The 20,804-nt window shown below is 36.8% G+C and overlaps 1 protein-coding gene across 3 annotated transcripts in view; it reads left to right on the forward strand.

Moving 5' to 3' along the window:
* The window catches only part of CRIM1 (cysteine rich transmembrane BMP regulator 1), a 177,236-nt gene that overhangs the window by 100,814 nt on the left and 55,618 nt on the right, over positions 1–20,804 (forward strand). For 2 of the 3 annotated variants that reach the window (XM_063391002.1, XM_063391003.1), the window contains 2 exons: positions 5,793–5,914; positions 18,030–18,212. In XM_063391002.1, the coding sequence (XP_063247072.1) occupies positions 5,793–5,914; positions 18,030–18,212 (305 nt within the window). The remainder of the gene's footprint in view (positions 1–5,792; positions 5,915–18,029; positions 18,213–20,804) is intronic. The other variant, XM_063391004.1, reaches the window with a different exon arrangement.

A 20,804-nucleotide genomic window follows, 5' to 3' on the forward strand; every position in this document is an offset into this window, starting at 1 on the left:
TTCCTTTCCAACCCAAACCATTTTTTTCTCACCTTTCCTAAACCTGTACAGAACTGCCTTCAGGGATTTGAAAAAAGTGTTTAATAGCATGAATGGCATAGAAAAACTAAACATGAAATAATTATTAGGGTTTTGGGTTTTTTCTTGCAAAGAGGAGAAACTGGTCATGAAATTAAACAATAGTGAATTTTGGGGAGATTTGTGGAATTTTTGCTTTTTTGTCAGTTTTCAGGGGTTTTTTTTTTGTTTTCTAATGGCAAAGCCGTCTCCAATGACTTAGTTGTAGGGAGATATGTCATTCAGAAATAAGAAAGGTTGGAGTTACAAGAATATGGAAGTTTATGAATTACTTATAAAGCAATTTTCTGTAAGTGGTTTTTGACTGGAAGTGCTTGGGAATTGTGTTTTATTTGTAAGAGGATCAGATATTTATAATTCCTCATTAAACAGCGGTTGAATAAGAAAACAAATAGCTTTTTCATAATATCAGAAAACTGACATTTGTATAACATCTTAACTGGTACCTTATTTTTAGATTCGAAATGTTTGTTATATTATGAAGGTGAAGCTGATAAACCTAAAAAAAAGAGTAACTGAGGTACACAGCAGTAAAAACCATAGAGACCAGCAACAGAAAAAAGCACCTGCTCGGATGGCAAAATGTGAGAAAAATACAGGGTTGAAATAGTTTATGTTGTATTTTATTTCCAATAATGATGAAATCGAAAGGCTCTATACATATATTTGTGTACTTGAAAAAAGGCAGCACACTTGAAAAGTCAGTGCATTTGCCCACTGGTTATATGCCTACTGTGTCTCTGGCATCACTCTGGTGACTATCCTCTTCTTCTGTCTTGGCCCTCAGGGAAACAGAGCAATTGATTTAATATTAGTCAGAGGATGAAATCAAGTTTTTTAGCCAGATGAACTCTTTAGATCCTTATCAGCCTTGGAATCTAGTTGATGTGAATGCTGATTTTTATGAAAACTTCCCTTGCTTAGCATCTGTTTGCAATTTCCTAATGCTAATAATATGCAAAAGATGCACCAAAACAGTTCCCTTTCATGGTATCTTCATCTTTTGTAATATTTAAAAGCCCCCTGTGTATAAAGATTACTATACTCATGGAAAAAAAATCACTATTATGTTGGGTGTCTCTAACAATATCTGGATTTTAAAAAGGAATTCTTACTTGGAACCACACTAGCTATGATTTCTCAATAAGTAAACCCCCTGAAAAACTAAAATAGGAAGAACTTCCATATAAGTCTGTTTACATAGCAGTGATGTAAAACTTTTCAGCATTTGCAAATAGTCTCATAGTAAGTGCTATGTGCAACTTCCACAGTTTTTCTGTCATCTCTCTTTAGAGGTTTATTATTGATCTTTGAAATAAAATACTGAAAGATTTCTAGGAAAAAATCATTATTTTCATAACTGATTTTCTGAATACTATCTTTCAAACCAAAAATGCATGAAATAGTGATTCTGAATTTGTGAGCAAAAGCTCTCCAGTCTGCCTGACTGAAGATTTAGGAAAATTTTAGTTGAAATTCATGTATGGTGGTGTCCTAATGGCTTTGGCTTTACCTGCAGTGCAGGCAGTGGCTTTATCCTGTCTGCTTAGCTCACATTGTGGATTCAGGTGTGAATAACATGGAAATAATTCTTCAATAATTTCATGAGATTGCTGTGTCAATGTTTAATTTTGCTGTATTATCATCGCTTATATTATGTGCTTGGCGGTTGCCGGGGTCTTGCAGTTAAACTTTTCTTTGCCACTGTCAAGCTTTGATAATGCTCTTCTGAAAATTACTGATTTCACAGTCTTCTTAAGTGCTTATATTATTAACACATCTGTGGAAATTTTATCTACTATACTGACTAATAAAAGTGTTGATAATGTTAATGAAAATTATACTAGATTGCTGCAAGGAGGGGAAAAAAAAAGGACTGTGATAAAATCTCCACAGGAATGTGATGTATGTTTCAGGAATGCTTTTTTCTAGTCTCAGTCATTTAGACTTTAATTTTGTTTTGATCCTCAAAATAAATATCCCTCTCGTCAATATACCCCTGCCTCAACCCATCCATTCACTGCTAATAAATCTTTTTTTCCAGGGTGCCTGTTCTTATTTTCATAGCCATTATGCCTTGTGCCTGGAGAACTCTTTTGATCCTACCATCAAAACAGCTTTTCTGAGGCTAAGCAAGCCCTTCTCTCTTTAAATCTGTTTAACAACAGAAGTAAATGAACCAAGATAATTGGATTTGAAGTAAAAGTTGTCATTTACAAGTATTCAGTTTGATTTTTTTTTTGTCTTCTTCCTTTTCCTTTCTGCACTTTCGGGGACATAAAGAAAAAAGCTAAGCAATTATATTAAAAGAACCCCAAATAACAAAAACCAAAACAACCCCACCACTAACACACCTCCAACATAAACTAAACTGGTAATGAAGTTACTAATCTTTTGAAGAACTTAAAAACTGATTTTAAAAATCAGGCCATTTATATTACTGAAGGAGTCACCTTCCTAAATCTATAAAGAATTGGTTAATGTACATCACCTCATTTCTGCTTCTTTATATGCTGAAGTTTGCCTTGCTCGGCTGTTGAAATTTCTAGCATTACTGTTGTTGGTGGGTTTTGGGGTGGTAATGTTTTGGTGTTGGGTTGGGGAGTTTACGTGTTTCGTTTGTTTTTTAGCCTGAAGAACTGGAGATAATTTTTTTTATCGGTCTGGTTGATTCTGTATTTGCAATTTTTAGTGCAGCAAACCTCTTCCTTGGGATTTCTGGTTCCTTCCAGGCCATGCCACTACCTAGTCAGGTGCCATAAAGGCTCTTGCATTACTGTTTGGTTCCTTTTGTCTTTCTGGACCCTCTCGTAAGGTAACATTCTGGTTCAGGGCTGTTCTTCCTTGTTAAAAGGACGTGTTCTTGGCCTGACTTGAGTGCTGTTATGGTAATAACAAGCCAGGAGGCGTGTTTCCTTGCAGCCTTTGCTAATAAGGTGTGTCAGGGGCAGGTACTGGGTGCCAGCTTCCCAGTCCCTCAAGTGCTGCCCTCCCTTGAGCGCTAGAACTTTTGGATGCTGGATGCCATTTGATGTTGCAGTGGTGTCACTGCAGGCCGTGTGGAGGGAGGAGGTGCCCTACGGCGCAGTCTCCTCTCGGGGCAGCTTTCCTTGCAGCAGCTTCTGCTGTGGCTGTTTTCCTTAGGCGAGCTACAGTTACCAGGGGAGCAGCTCAGGAGCAGCGTGGTGCCTTACTGAACAGCAGTCTGAACAGCTGAATTTTAGAGAAATTAGCCTGAGAGGGACCCTGGCCGCTGTCAACAGGCTTAACTCAAACTGACCTGCTGAACTTCTTCAAACCTAATGTTCCATTACCAAGGGTAAGATACACACAGGTGGATAGCTGCCCCTGGCAGAGCACAGACCCGGGCTGCAAATTCTCTTCCGTCCATCCCTCTGCTCCAGAAAGCACTTCAGAAAAATCCAGCTTTATAAAGCTCATCTTGCTCTCTTGCTGAGACTGGGATCACTTATTCCAAATTTCCAGATGTTGTTTTGGCAGCATGACAGCCATGCTCAGCTACCAGAATTCCTTGGGTTTCTTTCTGACAGACTTCTGTCTCCAAAACAATGTTTTCCATGCTAATAGCCTGGACAATGGTCAAAGGTTTTCCAAGCAAAGCTGGCTGAAAAGAATGCAGACTATTTAAAAGTCCATCTGAGATCATTTTCTACTTTGACATTCTCCTATGCATGGATTATGTTTTAACCAAATAGGAAGTCAATTTATAAAATTTTGGAGTGTTGAAGTTTCGTTTGCTTACACTGTGAGTATGCAAAACTTCCATTACTCTGAATAGGAAGGGAGTCTTTTCTGCAGAAAAGAACATTGGCTCCCACCCATCTTTTAAATATCTCTTTCATCCCTCTTTATGGAAGATAGTCCTATCTTCGGTTATTTAAAGTGGTGATTCATAGTTTCTTGTGGTTTATTTTTGTGGTTTGGGTTGTTTTGGGGTTTTTTAAGCTGTTGACTAGGAAAAAAATGAGAGGGGCAAGTACAAGTTATTAATCTAATCATTTAATATTACAGTTCTATGAGTTACAGGGAATGTGGGACAAAAAGAAAGAAGATAGTTCTGAGAAAGTTTATTTCGAGGGCAGTAGAAATCAGAGTGGTAATTTCAGCTCATGAACATTGGAAAATCAGGGTCTACAACTATTTTCCTAATGTGTGCTATTTTCTGTGAATTTTCAGGAAGTTTGATCTACCTATTTTCCCAGAGGTCATCAGGATGTTGAATATAGGGTTATTGAAGTGAAACTTCAATTTTTGTTTTGGTATTTAATACCACTTTCAGATTGAGTCTGCACTTTTTTCTGTCATATATGTTTTAAAAGATTTTTTTTTCTTTTTCATTAGTAATATGTAGGTAGTTCTTCCTGGGTTTCATTCTTCTCAGAAAGGAAAAACATGTTTCAAAACAGTCTGCTACTGTTAAGGTACAAATTCCATGAACCTGGCAATGCGAGATTCCTTGACTTTACTTGTGTTTCTTGCAAACTTCCTTTTGAGTAAGACCTTACACTTGAGAATATAGCAATTTTTTCTAACACTGATGAGGGTTAAGGGAGCGCATTAAAAACCTGTCTATTGGAGGTAGTTCTTCCTCCTTGGTTGGATGCTGATCTGAGATGAAATGGCTGATGGGCAATTAGGGAGACATGCCCAGCAGAAGAGAACAAAACTTCTTGTTTTTGAGCATAAAGAATGAGCAAATGCATTAAGGGCTGATGCTGCTTCTTACTAACGGGTTGTATAATGTTAGGATTATCTTGGGATACTTAAAATATTTGAAATAGTTATTAACAAGTAGAGTTCTTATTTCTTTAACTCATAATTACAGGATATTCAATGACAAGAGTCGTTGCTGCTTATCCGTATAATGTGCCCATTGTTCAGGGCAAGAACTCTGTTAAATGTAAACTTATCAAAAGTCTTAAGTGTTTGACTTTTAAACTGTTACGTTAATCATAAAGCAAAGAATCTGGAAGCAAACACGACTGTTGTTTATCCACATTTTATATCTCCCAGTTCGTTAGGCTGTTTTCTTAAATAAGCAAATAAATTCTACTCACATGGAGCAAGTAGCCCTTTTAGAATGATCCAAAACTAACCAGAGCATTTAATATACCTAGCTTCCCACGTTATTTGGTGCCACCTGAGAGGTTTCCCCCTCTGCAAACTGTACCACCATCAACACCAAAAGAGAACTTCCAATTATTTTCATTCAGCTGAGATTTACTGATTCTGGTCATCTTTTCTCTTTAATTTTTCTCAAGATTACACTGGATATAATGTGGTTTCCTAATGAGAGAACACCCTTCTGATGAGTGAATGCAATTTCTGTTACTAGTGTTTCATCAATTTTTGTTATTCAAGACAGAATTAGAGGAGGAGCCTTATTTTGCAAGTCTGGGGAACACAGTTATTACAGTTTTCAGATTTTTACACAGATGAGAAGAGCACCATTGGTGTTGCACACTATCACCTTTTTGTTTGCTTGACAGCCAACAGAGTTTGAATGGCTAAAAAGAACCCTTCATGTTGATAAAATATCTTGATTGTTGAGTTAATAAAAGATGATCCTAAGACATGAATATGCCAAAGCTGTAACTTGTGCTCTGACTTTCTGTTTTTCTCTTGCTTATTCTTCCTCCTTGTTCGTGGCTTCCTTTATTTACAGGGTTTTCCTTGCTGTTCTTTGGTTTCAGATGCGAGTGTCTCACTGGTCTATGTGGTTTCCCCATGTGCGAGGCAGGCTCCGTTCCCCAGATAGTCTCACGTGGAGATGGAACACCTGGCAAATGCTGTGATGTCTTTGAATGTGTCAATGGTATGTGAAACTTTCTCTTGCACCTGTAGAGGAGGGGTTTATGTCTCTCTGGGGGATGCTGGGCATTTGGTTATTTTTATTATGTTGTCAACATCTAAGAGAATTAATTTTCTTGAATTTCATTCAGTAAGAAGGAACTTGGAGTTTAGGTGAAGATACTGACGTGGGGAGCTGTCATTTTGAAGTTGTCATGCTGCTTTAGTTTCTGAAGCACTTTTCTCTGTGACTCAGAGAATTATAGTTTTAGCAAGACTCCCTCACTGCATGTCTCTCATATTGCCTTTTGCCAGTAGCAAACACTAGAGGCCTTCTAGTAGTGAAATTTTTAACCATCATCACAGCTGCTTGTGGCAGCACTGTGTATGAACAGTGCTGTTCATGTGAAAGCATGCTGTTTAGACTATGGGGGTAGCTTTAAGAATCAATTGCAAAGTAATTTTTAACACGGGTGTACAACCTTTAGAAATTATAAGACCGTGTAGGAATATATTTATTATTGTTCTTTGCTTCCAAATCCAAATGTTTACAAAATACTTAAAAACCTTAAATTTGTCATGTAAGTGTCTCTTCTCTGAGGACTGTTCTGTATAGACAGCTGTATATATATGCTGTGTATATGGTGAATAGTGAAGACATGATACTTGGCTATTGGTAAGGGGGAAAATACTCTTGAAGAATTTCATAATTATTTCTGACCATTAAAAAGTAGAAGTTTTGCAGTATTTATTAATTAATATTTTTCCAGCAATATTTGATCTTGTTTAGTGGTGTGTGTATCAAATGTTTGAAACAGCCTTTATTTTACAATTGTCACTGCAAACGGAGAGAGATTTCTCCAGGAGGAGATCTGTGTTATTTACACACAGCAGTATTTTAAATGCACAAATGCTGATTAAAAATAATCGTACATATAAGGGGATATTATATATAAAAGTAAAGCTTTCCCATATGAATAAAAGACTTTTTATCAGGCAGAGTTACAGATTCTTTAGCTTTTAGAGTAATTCTTTCACTATTTGAGTAAGATTGTATAAATGTAATTTATCTCCTTTTTGTTTATTTACACTAAAGTAATACTCACCTTTCTTTGTTTCATATTTGTTTCATTCTGTTAAAGTATAATTTGTGAATCTGATTTACCTGTGTGAGACACCTCAATGCAATGTTTAATTCAGGATTTACTTCAGTAGTTTAATAAAGAAATACAGAGCAAATTTCTGAGATGTCTCAAAGGTACAAACCATCATGCTAATTACTTCTCTTCAGCCTTCATGTCATTTGTGGATACTGCTGACAAAACTCCTGCAGTATATCTATTGTAGCAGGTGTGAGATGGAGCTGTTTAAATTGCCCACTTTTTTTTTGTGGTATCTTCATGCCCTATTTTTAGATTCATTTTTCATTGGTAACAGTGAATTTGGACTGTCTTTAGCACTGTTGCCTTGGGCATTGCTGCTGTATTGTGCACTGTAGCTCACTCCAAAGATTCAAGCAGCTTTTGGATCAAGATTCCTTTTTGCCTCTCAGGCTTTCTATACCTTAGTATAGAAATATGAATATTCCTATATTGAATATTTCTATGAATAAAGAGTAAATTGGAAGAAAAAATAGGAGTTTTTGAAGGGAAGGTCACAGAGGGGAGCAGAAAGGGCAGATTGGAGAAAAATTAAGGTTTTTTGGTTTGTCTTATATATGTCCTTAAAAATCAGTTTTAGTTATTCCAGGCTGGTATCAAAATTATCTTTAATAAGTTCCTCTTTTAAAAAAGAAAATAATACTGAGAAAACTGAAAAGCCAGAAAGCTTAAATACTTTATTTAGAAAACCACATTGGTCATTATGTTACTTAATGCTACAATCAAATTTTAAAAACTAATGCTGTATGATGGGATTTTAAAGTGCTTCAAGCAAACTTCCAGGTGCAGTTATTAATGATGCTCCATTTTGGAAAGGAGAAATAGTTACAAACCTGAAGATGATAAATATTTTTAATAACAATCTGTGAGCAGTTGTGAAACAATTCATGAGTGTGGGACATTTGTATTGTGTGCAATATCATTGGTAGAGAAGACAGAATAGTCATAGAACATGATCTGCATTGCTTAATAATCCGGGTTTTTTCAAATGCATTTCAGCATGTTTAGGTGGTTTTGATTTCAGGGACAACTACTATTAATAAGCCCTCTGGAAACCTCAAAATTCCTAGAAAACTATTTGTGACAAGAACTTCTAGATAAATGTTTAATGCAATGACAAGCAGGTACATCTTGTGTGTATGTGTGTATTAAATCTCTACCATTACTCTTGTCAGTTTAAAATGAAGAGAGGGGAATGTTCTTAGTGAAACTGATAGTTGAATTCTATATCCAGTTCTGTTTTTTACAGTATTTTGAAATACTAACAAGTGCAGAGGAGATACAATCGATATCAGTAACAGATGGAGAAAATATCTTACAGTGATAGGCTTAGATCAATTTCTTTGCTTCATTAAAAAGATGCCTTCAAAGTAAGAAGAGTCAAATCTGTAAGATCTAGGACAAGCTGTTCTCAGCAGTGAGGGTGGCTAGCTGTTGGCACAAATTCCGGGAGGATGCTGAATTCCTTATCTTCATCCTTTCCAATTAGGATCAGATGCCTTTTTGAAGCATGTGTTTTAATCAAATGCAATTTAATGAGTTTATAGATGGTAAGTGGGGAAGTTGTATAATCAGCATTACCAACAAATTTCATTAGTTACTTCTGTGTTTGAAAACCTCTGAAAACAAGCAAGAGTATGGAATAAAAAAGAAATGTGATTGCTCACATTAGTATAGTTTTTCTGCTATTGTAACATCTATTGCATTAAATAATTAAAATAAGTAAATAATTCCTTTGGCAGTGGGGGGGAGCAATACTGATCAGGAAGAATACTGGAAATAAACCATTACAGATCAGTGTATGCAGACTGCAAGAAATCCAATTTGTGTATTTAGGTAACCCTGATGATGGTCAGACTGTTAAAGCAGGCCAGACTTCTGCAGTATTTATTGCAATTGTGGGCTGTTGTGATAGATGCAGAATTATTTGTTGACAGTATGGGTAGGTTGGCTTTGCTGTGTAGGAAAGAGCTCTGCTGCAGTAGAGTAACAGGGGCAATGTTGAGGGGATGTTTGATAATGGCTGCAAAACACGTGTCATGGAGAGACTGCAGTAAGTTCTCTTTGTTGTTTGTTTGGAGACAGATCAGTTATTCTTTTGCACATGGTTTTCCTGGATTTAGTATAAAACTGATGTGGAAGCTCTACAATATATATGTAGATTTTGTGTGGTTATCTTTGTTACTGATACACACTGTCTCAAACTAGCTTTTGGATAGTCTCTGTAAGAAATGCATGTTAATTTGTGGCAAAGTAAACTTCTGCAGTAATTATTTCTTTTGTAGATTGTAATGGTGGTGTTATTTGATTATAAATACAGCAATAAGTCAATACACTTTCTTTTCCTGCTTCAGATTTATATTGGGTGTGTCCTTATGCTTCACATCATATGCAATCTGCTGCTTCTCATAGTTTATTCTATAATTATATAGACATTATAACTCATCAAAATAACATTTATTCCTGCTTGGAAAATGATCCTGGTATTTTCATTTAATTGGAGCTTGTTGTTAAGTAGCTACTGTCTGGAACTGTCCAATCTTTGCACAGATCAAGCTTTTTTTGGGGGGATTTTTTTAATAATAAAAAAAAAATTTAGTAAGTCCTGAGAACAACTTTCTTGTTACATTGCAGATAATTTACAGTAGTTCTGTGGGATATTTTAAACATCAGGAATAAACGAATGTATGCAGATATCAGAGTATTTTGCATAAAACTGTTACACTAACTAGAGACATAAAGTTGTGCTTTTTAAAGCACTGAAGTATGTAAAATGTTTCACTATTACAGTTAATGCTTACTGTCATTGGAATGTGATTCTTGTTCCAAAGGTCAGTCAATTGAAAAGGTCAGTTTTAAGGCATGCATTGATTCCTTCATTTTGAAGGGAAGCATCTTTGTCGGTAAAATCATTCTGTGTTGTTAAATGGTGGTAGGGATCAATCCAAGGTTCCCTTTTGACATGATCAAGTTCCTTGTCGTGTTTTATCTAGGCTGAGTATTTGAGCCATCCCTGAGCATACCCTGCCTGGTCCTTGGATGTCAAAATGAGAGCTCAGACAACAGTGTTGGCTGCAACATTGTTATTTCTTTTTGCTCCTTTTTCCTTGTCAGGAAAAGGTTTTTACTGTTTAATTTGTAACTTAAAGCTTGCAACTCTGTGGAACTGTTGGCAAACAGTGATTTAAAATGCAATAGTGATACGATTTTGTCAGTCATCTGTGCTTAGATAGCTGGCTGGCTGTTTCTCCTAATCTTATATTCTTGATGACCATCAGAGCGAGCCCTAGTTTGTGCATGTAACACAATTTTAGCCTGAAGGAGACAGAAGTATGAATTGCTAAATTTAAATCTCTGGCTGCCATAAAATAGTATCGCTAGAGGTGTAACTGATGCAAGTAAATACATCACTGCTTTTTGCATACGGGAATCAGAGATTTGCACAATGGTGTTCAGTAGTAAAGTTTTCAGGGAAGAGCTACATCCATAGTCAAATGGACTCATTTCTGAGAATGTGAAGTCGATATAAAGGAAATGAGGCAACATGGGAAATCTAAGCAAATTATTTCATCTTACTGTATGAAACTGAGCAAAGAGATTTTGTCTGTTGTGTGGTTCTGCTGCCCTGTTCCAGGGAAAGTGAGTCAGTATTGCTTTGTTTAAAGGCAGACTATACCAACTGCTGTGAAGTTTCCCCACTTGCACTTACCTGAAAATTGCTTTTCATCTAGAGAATACTAGATAGTATGTGATATTTATTTGGGGAAAATTGAGTGAGAGATTCCCAAGGTATGCAGTCTTCAAAAAAATCCTGCATTTTACAGAAGCTAGTCTCTTCTGATCCATACAAAATATATTATTCACCAGGACTTTTGTCTGCTAATCCTGGTGTGATGCTTTTACTCATTGGGGAGCTTGTAAGGAAAGCAAATTGATTCGGCATTAAATTACAAGCATCAACAAGTGAGTCTAAAGAGATTAAAAACTGCATGTGCAGCAAGAGTTCAAGTGCTTGGAAACAAGAGAGAGTATCCAAACTTGCCTGCTCTCTAATTAGGTATTGATGCATGGATCTCTTGAATGCGAGTTGCACTTAAAGCACATACTGACTGTGAGCTGTGCCTTAGAAATTTGAGAGAGCAATTACCAGGCATCCTGCAGCTGCTGCCTTCTGTCAGTCAGGGCTTTCACTTCTGAGTAATTTTCCTTGAAAACAACTGCTACTTCAAAACTATTGTTGATTTGTTTGTGAAATATGATACATTACTCGTGTGAGTGGTCATCATCAATGTGTCAGCATGGTTCAAGGTCAAGGGGACCAGGCTGCTTTGTGCCATGGTCATGTGTGAGCTGTGATTTTAGAGCCCAGATCTGCCAAGGATGGCTGTGGAGTCCCAATGCATTTTCCCTGGGGGTTGAGTTGTGGACTTTCATTGCTGTATCCACTGAAAGTGGGACTACCTGATGGATGCATGAAAATAACTAGCATTGATCCTGGGAAGATCAAATCACACCTTCCCCAGCACTTAAGACTTTGACCCTCTCTATACTGCTGATTTAGGCTGTACTTGTAATTGTGTGGTAGTACAAAGTGATCTCCTGCATCAGTAAGACCACTTGGATGTGACTCATACTCAGTATTTTATAACTGTTTCTGTGAATTCTTTTCTCCTCATTTGAGAAGATAAATTGACATAAAGGAGGCATTTCTTTTTTCTCTGTGCCTTCTGGCTATTTTCACACTTGCATCTCTATACAGTGGTACTGCATTGGAAGAGAGATTAAAAATCCTCTTTAATCACACTTCTTGTCACTTGCTCCTCACAGCAATTGCAGATCCATTATTAATCTCTTAGTGCAGGAAGGGATAAAGGTCTCTATTTCTAAAAGGAAATAAGAATGGCCTGTTTCTAAAGGGAGCATCAATTAGTACTGAAAGGATTTTATGGGGAATATAGGATCAGCAAAGAAAATACCTTAGAAGGAGGAATGAAGTTGAAGTGAAGTACCTCACAGACACCATCTACCATGGATTTCCCATTATTTATGGTATTAATCTTGGAAGTCTTTACTGCACTTTCATTAAACTTACTTTATTTATGTTCTAAAGAAATAAGGATTTGACCAAGGTAACAGTCTGTCTCAGAGCAGAGAATTAAATAGTCCTAATCTAATTGAACAGTACTGCATATTTCTCTTTGGCCATCCAAAACCACAGATTTTTGTGGTGGACTTCAAATAGGCAGCTGCTTAAAAAGATGCAAAATGCAACTTATGATGCAAAAGATAACAAATTGTTTTTTACTTAATAAGATTAACATTAAAGGAACATCTGATACCAGAACGGTATAGTGATTTAGTTGTTTTGGCCTGAAGTTTGGGGTTGGGGTTTATTGTTTTTAATTCAGTCAGAACATCTGAAAAGTATTTAAATATCATGGCAAATCACCAGTCACAACTGGATGAGAATTTGGTCTAATGCAATGAAAAACTTGGTCAGTCTGCCAAACCAAGTCAAATGTTTTAGGTCCTCTGAACCTGTAGTATACTTGCCCTAGTCAAACTGGGAAAAGTGTGTGAAACAGTGCAAGTTATTACCAGTTACATTTAAAACAGGAGGGAAAAGGAAAACACAGAAAACTGAAGGCTGGGCAACCCAAAATTCCTGGTAAAAAATAGTCTGTAGATAAATAGATAAAAAAGATGGGGTGGGGATTGTCAGGACCACAGCTGGATGTGAAACCAGACTCAGAACTCGACAGTGGTTCACTAGGAGCAGGAGGGTTATTCAATTGGGCATAGAGACTGAGTTTTAAAATCAAAGTTATTTTTTTAAGTAAAAAAGGACAAAATCTATTTTACTTACTTTGTTAGTTAATGAAAAACAAGATGCTGTATAGATTTGCTGAAATTATATGACATATACAGAGAGTATTACAGGTCAAATGGTGCAGTTCTGCCTGGGTTTCAAAGTTTAAAAAAAATAAGTATATACTTGTAGTGTTTACTTTGGTGAAATAGTTATGTTTTTTGCCAAAGTGAATTGTCTTGATAGGTTAATATATTCAGTAATGTTCTGGCTCAGATATTGCTAGATTTTTAAACTTGGACGAAGTTGCCAATACTTTGGAGGACAAGGTTAGAATTCAGTATTTTTCTCAAAGCATGGAAGACATGGCTAGACCTGTTACAGTGCCAGACTGCAGCCTTGTGTTACAGGTTTGGAGATTTTTCCCAGCCCCCCCCTGCTATTTTTAACTTCTCTCATGCATTAGAGGCCTCTCATAAATGTCCTGGCAATGCATGAGGGGCTGTGCCAGTACCTATTAGTGGTGCTGTTTCAGATGTCTGTGCCCTATTAACATGCCTATGGCTGACCTGATCACAAGATGTATTTTCTCCTGTGATGGACTGACAGAGAGCACTGGGATTTAAACTGATTCCTCTCTTATGAAGAACATGTCTTGCTTCCAAGGATTGCTTGGCAATTTCATCAAGAAAATCTGTCACTGTTTGGGGGTTTTAGAGCATAGCCACCACCCTCTGTGGCCCCAGCTCTTCCTTTGTTGTCCTGGTATTTTCCTGTAGTAGGACAACAGGATGTAAAAAAGCAGCACTGCTTAATTTTGAGGAGTTAAGAGGAAGTCTCTTAGAAAGTCACAGAAACAATCAAACTAAAAAACATGACCCAATGGAGAAAAGTTAAAATTGAAAGAAATGTGTACATTTCATTTGTAAGCGACAATGTAGGCAGGGACACTCTGAGGTGTCCTGAGGATGAGTCCTCTTAGCAAGAAATTTGTATACTGGAGGATAGAAAAAAACTGTAGAACATGAGACCTGGAAGATGAGAAGTGTAATGAAGCTTAGAGGAAACGTCTTTTCTATTTGTTTACTGTTTCTTTCTCACCTGAATTACCTCTTCCATGATTTTTGCTATTATCAAACTGGAATTGTTTAAGGTAGGTTGCATTTCCTCCGTTACTGTTAGTTTTAAAGCCAAGATTAAGGCAGGGATATAGCAGTTAGAGCTGAATTTGGGTTTTCTCAGCATCCCAAGTGTCTTTTAATTTCTTCTACAGACTACAGTTGCCACAAAACAGTATTTTTAATAATTGTATAAATAAATGCATTAATTTACAAATAATAGTTACCGTTTTATGTCAATTTGAGTTTCTCTGTTTCTAGATGACCTGTTTAGAATATGGAGGACCAGAGGACTTTTTGAGCAATCCTGTAATTGTGTAATTACAGCAATCCTGTAATCCTGTAATAAGGAATGTGCTGCTTAGGGAAACTAAGCAGCACAACCTGAAGAGTAAGAATCCAAATAGTTTTTTCTACCTAGCTTGTTTTTATATGCCTGCAAAGAAGCAACAACATGCTGTTGTCCTGTAACATTGTTAGGGCCAATTCCAATGACATGTAACCTTCTCTATTTTAAATTTTCTATCAGCTCAGCTTTTGAAAAATGGAAAGCTTTTTTGTATTTTGTTTATACAGACACAGGATTCAAATTTATCTGTTTCCTTCCCTTTTATTTAATAGAAAGTTCACAGCATTTACCCAAGTTCCTTCCAGGGCTCTGGTACAAATACTTCTTTATACTGAAGGAACATTTGAAGTCCTCAAATCATGAACCTTTTAATCCTTTAAACAACAGAAAATTGTTTTGAATCTTGGTTCCAGTTTGGGAGAGCTGGAATTTCTGATACTACAAAAGAAAATGCCCAAACTTGCCTACAGAGAGCTGATGCCCTGAAGCAGCCCATGTGCTTGGTGTAACCGTGTGCAGAACTGCTGCCTCGCAAGGGAGGATTTGCCAGACTTGCATGTGTTTCTGAGCTGTTCTGTGATTCTAGTTAAAGAAAACCATAAGTATTAGGAAACTACAGAAATCTCAATAACAGAAGTTTTACTTTGGAGTAGTTCAACCCACAGAACTAATGTGTATTTCTTTATATTTCCATGTAGAAGGTAAAATACCTTTGAAAACTAACTTGATAAAACAGATTGTATCCCTTTGCAGTTCAGATTGGTGATAAAGGTTTGAGAAATGATCACTGTTTGTGTGAGTCTGTGGGGTTTAGTGCCACCTTTTTGGGCCCTCACCCCCAGAATAAAAAGGCTGTGGCCATGGGATCTGTAGAGCTAAACTTGTGTCAGAACTATTTTTCTTTTGACTCTGCGGAAGGAACGTTAATGCCAAATCAAGTCAATCATAGTCATGCTTGAATTTATATAGAAGCAGAGATGTCATTTGTTCTTCCACTGCCTGTGGAACCCTCTATCTTTCTGGGGACCATCCCCTCTGTCCTGGCTTCCTTCACGGATGGGCAGATGTGTCAGTGCTTGGGCTGGATCAATCTTGTATTTCTGGGTTATCTGAGAGCTGGGAGACACTGATTTTATATTCACAAAGCCATGGCCTCTGTCTTATGCCCATTGCTTGGTTGTGGTATCATCACAAACAGGATTTGAAGTCTCAGATATGTTTAACTGCTTTGTGCTAAGTTTTGGCAATTTGAATTTCTTTGTGACATACTTAAGCTCAACGAATCCTACCTGTAGTTTTCTCTTTTTTGGCAGAACAATGAATTCATGAATTTAGGAAAATATGCATTTATTTCCTATTAGCTTTATGTTCTTGTATCCCTTGGTGACTGTCGTACTTAGATCAATAAGGCAATAAAATTGACACTAAAAAACAACAGAAACAACAACAACAACAACAAAAAAACCTTTCAGTTCTTTCATGGAACTGAAAGATCTTTCAGCATATTGTGGTGGAAGAAATGCATTATGATAATTTTACTGTGTCTTGCTCACTCTTTCATCAGGCTTCCACCTGGAGTATCTAAAGCTGTTCTTTGTTTTAGTGCTTTTTTTGCCTTAATCAAGACTGGAGTCTTACAGATGGTTCTAACAAAAGTAATCCTTGTCTTGTAGCTGGATGCATAGGTTTAGGGCTATAGTTTAGTCTAGATATATACACTTACCATAAGGCTGGATGGTAAAAATGCACATGCAGTGAAATTCTGCAGTGTTTTCCATTGTAGGGAAACCGTGCTGTTTCCTTACAGGATTTGCAGTTACTATTTACATAGTCTTGTTTGGACATGTAAAAATAATGACGATTAATGGGTGATGTTTCTGCTTCTAATGAGGCAGGAATTCATCTCCACTGCTCGGGTATGGGGGAACCAGTAAAAATCTGAAAAGCTGCAATCAAAACAGTGAAGCCAGAAGCAAATGGATTAAAGGCTTTTTGAGTTTTGTTGGCACTTTTCCTTTTTGAGGAGGTTTTTAAACTAACAGCTTGAGCTGCATAAACTTGAAATATTTCTCAAGTGTTTGTTTATCTGAATTGCTTTCTAATGAGGTCATAGTTGTTTTCCCGGACACAGTGGTATTTCCTCCTCTTGCTCTTATTTTTAATGCTGCTTTCTACATTACGCCTTGAAGACAGAACAGGCATCTAAAAATCAAAGATTGTTCAGGATACTTCCTGAGTTTCAACTCTAATGCTGTACAATTATTTCAAATGACTCAAGGCTGGACCACAGTATAAGCATATGTTGAAAGAAGTACTTGAAATGGTTTAGAATTTTAAAGAAAACCTGTGTCATTGTCAAGAGAAACTCAGATGTAAAGTTCTTAGCTCCCAAAAGTTAAGAGAATTGGGGTGGGTTGAAAGGAATCTCCAAATGATGATTTTTTCATTTAAATATATTTCATCTCCCATGTGAGACTGATCACTAAGCAAAAGAAAACTCACCTGAGCATAAAGTGGGCACCATTTTCAACTCTGTGTGGCTAGGCATTATAAGTAATTAAAAAGTCTTTATCATTTGTTCTACAGAAATCAGAAACATGGACAATTGTCCTTTCTTTTCTTTGCTGTTTGCTTCAAATGCAGTGAAACACGTTGGGTTTACCTACAGTATTTGATAATGTTGTTGCTGAAATAAATAGCTTCCTGTTTGCAGAACCTTTGTTTTTTCAGACTGTTAGATTTACAGCTTCTGAAAAAAGCAGACTGGTGGACTACATACTTTTGTACTTCAGCTGGCTGCTTTCACAAATTTTGGGCTAGTGTCACAGGAGGCCAAAATTTTATTCTAAAGTGGGGAGAGAGAGGTGTCTTAAGTCACTGAGCAGTATAATGATGATACTGTGAAGTCATGGTTTCCTAATGACTGATGTGGAGTGCTGTAGTTGAACATAAATTTGGAGTGTATTTTCTAGAGTGTCTTGAGTCACAATAATTCAGCCCTAAGCCATGGAACTGCACAGTGTCGTGGAAGGGGAGGGATCACTTGGGCTGGTTGAACTGAGTGACTTTTTGAAACACTAAAGTGATCATGTAACTATTAATACAATTGAGGGTTTTTTTCTGTGGGAAGTATGGTTATGAGCTGGCTGTTACAGCTCTAGGTTGCTTGAAAAAAAGAAATGTTCAGTTCTGCATAACAGATCAAGCAGTCACAAAATGATTGGGGTTCATTTTAGGGGTTTTTTTAACCTATCAATTGGACAGCCTTAGTGCAATTTATCCACCTGAGTACCAAGTCCTACTTAAGAAACATCAGAAAATGACTTCTTAAAACAGAAAAACATATTGTTTCATCTGATGAAATTTGAAGTAGCTTCAGGTTCATTGAGAAATATTTAGTATCTACAAAGAAATACCAGCACTGCAGCCTTTTCCCAGTATTTTAAGGGGTTTTTGATTGAGACTTTTAATTGTAGACAGTTGTTCTAATGGTTATTTTGAACAGCATTTTATTTTCTTCCATTGTTGAAACAGAAAATAAAATATATCATGTTCTTAAAATGAAATTGTATTTTAGTTTAGCAAATAAAAGAAAAATCAACTGTCTCTTTTATAATCTGCTTTTGTCAGTAACAACGTAAGCATAACTATTTCCTGTTTTAACAATATCTGTAAAAATACTTTTTTTCTTTTTCTTCTTTCAGAAGTGAAGCCAACTTGCATATTTAACAGCATAGAATATTATGATGGAGACATGTTTCGCATGGATGCTTGTCGGTTCTGTCGGTGCCAACGGGGAGTCTCTATTTGTTTCTCTGCCCAGTGTGGTGAGCTGCACTGCGACAGGTACTATGTGCCAGAAGGAGAGTGCTGCCCAGTGTGTGAAGGTACAGTCTCTATTTCATCCTGTCTGCTGTTAATTCTGCTGCCCTTTTTTTTTTTTTTTTTTTACTTGCCTTTTTGATGGAAATGAGCAAACAAGGGCTTTAGTTCTTCTGAAGTTTGCAGATTCCACCATAATTCAGATTATTTCTACGGTTCTGCTGTGCCTGAATGTGCTGTCATGTTCTTTGCACTGCTTCTCTGACCTTGACTACTACATCTTGGACATGGCCAAGTGTGCAGTGCATTTTGAGGGGGCTTCTTTACAAATGACATAAAAAGCTGTTTCTAATTTCTGCACAGCTATTTAGACAGCCATCTCCAAAGCTGCAGTTGTGACCCTGAGACAAATTTTGACTGCTTTGCTACTTTCTTCTTATTCTGTTCAGCTAGAGTAGTGCACACAACTACTTTGCTCTAAAATTACAGCAAAGCAGTAGGGCAGCAATCCGATGTCAACATTTTTATGTCAACATTTTTCACTTCCTCATTTGCTCTGCTCAGAGCCTTGTTAGGCCTGCAGTCCTCCTAAAAAGGGCTCTGTGGGAAATCTCGCATTGACCCTGTCGCTTAGATTAGAAGTATTGGAGGCATCTTCTGCCAGAATACCGCCAGGATTCCAGCAGAGGAACAGCAGGCTGGTGCTGTGCACTTGGCTCGTGCCTCAGTGAGGGTCAGATTATGGCCACCCAGGTAAACAAAAGTCCTGTGAGGCACTTCTAGTCCCTTTGTTTAAGGTGGACATAGGAATATCTTCTCAGTAAGTGAAATCACCTGGAAATCCAAATTCTCCTCAGTGGAGAGGAATCTAGTAATTACTGTGGATTTCAAACACTTTGCAGTCTCCTTAATATCATTATTCCTGTAGCTCTTCGCAGGAGCAAATAAGCCAGAAGATCCATTATAGTCATGTTTTATTCCTAGCAGAGAATTAGAAAGTAAAGTACCCCATAAAAATATATCTAATAGAGGCAGCTGTAAGAGCTGGACCCTCTCATTCAGCACAGGATCTGGTGACAAATACATCTAATAGGGGCAGCTGTAAGAGCTGTGTTCCTTCTCATTCAGCACAGGATCTTGTTACAAGCTACTGAAAGCTTCAGAGATTTAAACCCAAAATCTGGATAATAAAATATCAGGTGGGTAATTTAGGAAGTCATTTTTTAAAGTATTTGTAATTTCTTTATATATTGATGTATATTTTATATATTTTAGTGTAAGTTTGTATCAGGTTGATACATAGTGTTCACATGTAGAGAAACTGAAATCCAAGTGTTGTAGGTTTAAGTATTCCAGAGAGATACCAATTGTTGTTTGCTCTGATTTAAGACCTGGCCTAGACATTCATTGTTGACTGTACTTGAAGGCAAGATCCTAGATTTTCGGTCTTTCCTAGTGCAGTTCCACTAACACTTACAAGAAGAGCCTTCATGCTGTAAGAAAAGAAAAACAACACCTGTGCTATACTGTCATTTAATGAAAGATTGAAAAAGTCTAGAGAGGGCATGTCTGATGTGGTGAATCCTCCCAAGCAAGTGCTGATTCACTCCTGAAGAAATGGCTGTATGAGATGCTGCTTTATAGAATATATAAAATCTCTTGGGTTCATTTCCCATAAATACTATTTTTTCTCATATGTGAATATTCCAGGATTTGGCATTATGAAATCATTGTGACAATGTATATAGATATATAAATAATGTATCTGTATATCTGCTCTCTCTCCTCTTTGTTATATTCAGATATGAGTGCTGATTTTCCACATTGGACTTGCAGATATAGATATACCCTTTATCCTCTTTGATGATTTAAATATTCAGCTACCTTATTATTTATCAATGAATTGTTCTGTCATATCATCATGCCACAATAAAATTTGATTTCTCCATTTTTGCAACGTTTGAATCAGGCTAGTAAGAAAACCTGATAACATTTCATTTCATTTCAGGTTGATGACTTGGTGTGTATTAGTCTGCACTGGAAATTTCTTCTTTAAGACAGGTCTTTAGTAAGAATAAAAAGGATAATGTTATATAATTATTAAGTAGTCTTTTTATTCTAGTAATGACTGTGGCTTAATGCCAAGTTACAGTGTCCTTTGTTGCACCACCTGGTGCTCTATGGCTTGCTTCCTTCTCTTGTGTATTCCTCTGATAGGGGTTATGGCACTGAATGAAGGAAGTCTGAGTTCTGAATGATTGGATAGTAAGATATATGGTGGTTTTTACTAGAAATCCCTCTTGATTTAGTGGCATTCTTTTAAGTGAGCCTAGACAGCTGGCTCCATTAACGTATTATAATTGTCCTGGTTCCTTTAAACTCTTAAAAAAAAAAGAAAGGAAAAGGTGGCTCTGGTCCTTTTTAAATAACTTGGGTAAAGCTGACACCTACATTGACAAGGTCAAGTATTTTGAATGGGCAGAACATATCCACCCATTCATGCTTTTATAGTTGTTGGAGAAGTGGCATTTCTTTCTACCTGCTCTTCTTCTGTTGAGTATTTCATGACTTGTTGTCAAGGTGATTAGTTACTTCCTACAAAAATGTACTTGATTATAGAAATAGCAAGAAATAGAAAGCTTCTTTTTCTCCAAGAA

Source organism: Prinia subflava, chromosome 2 (genome assembly GCF_021018805.1).
Source record: "Prinia subflava isolate CZ2003 ecotype Zambia chromosome 2, Cam_Psub_1.2, whole genome shotgun sequence".
NCBI classification, from domain to species: domain Eukaryota; kingdom Metazoa; phylum Chordata; class Aves; order Passeriformes; family Cisticolidae; genus Prinia; species Prinia subflava.